General features: G+C 47.6%; 1 protein-coding gene across 1 annotated transcript; it reads right to left on the reverse strand.

Annotated features, from left to right (window-relative positions):
* Positions 1-315: 315 nt before the first annotated feature.
* On the reverse strand, positions 316-2,204 carry LOC111592985 (innexin inx2). Its single transcript, XM_023305482.2, has one exon. It carries the CDS (start codon positions 1,491-1,493, stop codon positions 390-392), a length of 1,104 nt encoding a protein of 367 aa, XP_023161250.1. The 5' UTR covers positions 1,494-2,204; the 3' UTR covers positions 316-389.
* Positions 2,205-2,464: the final 260 nt, after the last annotated feature.

A 2,464-nucleotide genomic window follows, 5' to 3' on the forward strand; every position in this document is an offset into this window, starting at 1 on the left:
TCGCTCGCTTTGTAAGTGATTTACAGTTTCTTAGCTGCTGAAAGTTTATGTATGTACTTTGATTGGAGAGACGGTAGAAGGGGAATTTTATGCGCGTGTGTGTGCATTGATTGGGCAGAGTTTGGGCAGGGGAAATTGGTATTTATAAGTTATACTTACAATCGCTGACGCGCTGCCACTGATAGCACAGGGCGGCCCAGATGTCGACACTGACTCCAGCTCCAACTCCGACTCCCAGCTCCGACTCCTTGTCCCAAATTCGACTCCTCTCTCCCGCGTTCTCTCTCTCTCTCCCGCTTGCTCGCTCTCTCTCTCTCTACCTCCCTCCCTCCCTCTCTTTCTCTCGCTCACTCTCTCTTCGTCTCCGTCTCGCCCTCTTACTCGCGCGCTTAAGCCTCGAAACGCTGCTTTTGTGGACTTTGAATATCGCCGCCCATTGCACGATATAGATCAGCGATCACCTCCTTATAGATCAATGGGTCGATGTTCTTGCCCAGCTGATAGAGCAAGAACCAATCACCGATGTTGCACCTGTTGGCCACCTTCTCCACCTCCTCGCTCTCAGCCAAGCGGGAACGGGCGCGCAACAGCAAATGCCTCAGTTTGGGTCCCATGACAACGGCAATGCGATAGACCAACGAAATGCCCGATAAGATGCTCAGAATGATGAACCAGAACCAAAGGAACACATAGATCTTCTCATTGACAATGTTCAATGGGAGCACGCAGAGTCCGTCGAACTTCTGAACGCCACCCGATGGACCATATTTGTGGAATGTACATTTGGTGACCTTTGGAAAGACTTTGGCCATTGGATCGATACGATCGTCGGGCTCCATTTCGGTAAACTTCAAGACATCGCTGCCATACGTACTGAACTCGCCATCCAGAAAGAAGTCCACGAAATAGATCTGCGCAATGACGTTGACGAAATTGAGAGCTTCGCAGACGAAGAACCGAAAGGCGTAGAAATTGTGACGGTTCAGATTGCCCATGAAGTATTCGACCAATATCTTCTTGCGATCGGTTTTGCACTGATCATTCACAATGGGGCTGTTGAGGTCCATCACCAGCATCTTCAATCTGCCGCCTTCCCATGACTTCCAGAGATAGCGCGGCACATAGAATAGAATCGCTTGGAAGAAGAGCACAAAGCAGACCCATTGATAATACTTGTGATATCTGACTTTGTCCTCGCCATCGACATGGGAGCCGACGCCTGGCGAGGCGACATCATGGCCAACGACACCCGTTAGGCGCTCGGGCACCGTGAACGTCGAATAGATCCAGCAATAGGTGTCCATCACGCCAAGCGGTATTTCGTCCACAATGCAATCGATCGGATCTCCGATATACTGGCGAGATGTGACGAGTAGCGAAAAGGCGATCAGTATGATCACCGTTGCCTTGTAATGCATCCGGAAGACATTGTTATCGATGCACACCTGATCGATTTTCAGCAGCCCCTTTACGGAGCCAAATACATCAAACATTTTGGCACTTTACCGTTATCGATTCACTGATTGATCGAGTGCTGAGTGTGGCAAGATATAGAAGTGGTTTTCCTTTTGTGTTGCTTGATTGATCGATAAGTCGATTGTTCGATTGATTGACTGGCAGATTGGTAGATGAATCCTTTGTCCTCTGATCGATTGATTGATTGACAGACGCTGACTACGAACTGAAGTCGTTGGATGGCAGTTTTTTCCTTCTTATTGTTTTTGTTTTTATTTTCCTTTTCTTTTTAATAAGTTAGCTTCATTAACCGATTGTTTGATGGATTGATTGATTGTTTATAAATACACATATATATAATTGGGCTTTATTGCTGCGCTCGTTCACTCGTTCACACATCACTTGTCCAACATAACGCTTGAGAGAATGCACATCGGGCGAGCCGTACTGAGCCGTCGAACTGTTTCGTGGGAGGCTCAACTCGCCGCTGCTCCGTGCGCTGAACTGATCTGAAAAAATTTCCTCGAGTGTATTTGAGTTGACGCTCCTCACACGAACGCACGCATACACACACACACACAACAGAAATGAAGAAGTCACAGAGAAAGAGCGACTGTTGTTGTTGCGCCGACACAAAAAAAAAAAACAACGAAATACAAAAAAAAAATAACGTAGTACAATCGACAGTCGTGTGTATTTGGTACTGTATATATTTGAAACGCCGTCGCAGCAGCTACCACTAAGCGCACTCTTCGAATAGAAAATTTCAACTGAGCAAACCCGAGTGACACGACTGCTGAGAGAGAGCGCGCAACAGTCAAACTGTGAAAACGCGAGCGAGCTGGGCAAGCACTCCAGCACTTCAGCAGAGAGGGAGAGCGAAAGTGCAAGAGCAGCCAAGCTTGAGTCGTTTGTCAGTAAGTGAGTGAGCGACGCACACATAGAGCGTAATGCAGAGAGAGTCAGTGGCAGAGCGAGAAAGCGAGCTGAGTTGTACCAGGTAAAATAT

The sequence above is a fragment of the Drosophila hydei genome, unplaced genomic scaffold, assembly GCF_003285905.1.
Source record: "Drosophila hydei strain 15085-1641.00,03,60 unplaced genomic scaffold, DhydRS2 tig00000090-arrow-arrow-pilon, whole genome shotgun sequence".
NCBI lineage: Eukaryota > Metazoa > Arthropoda > Insecta > Diptera > Drosophilidae > Drosophila > Drosophila hydei.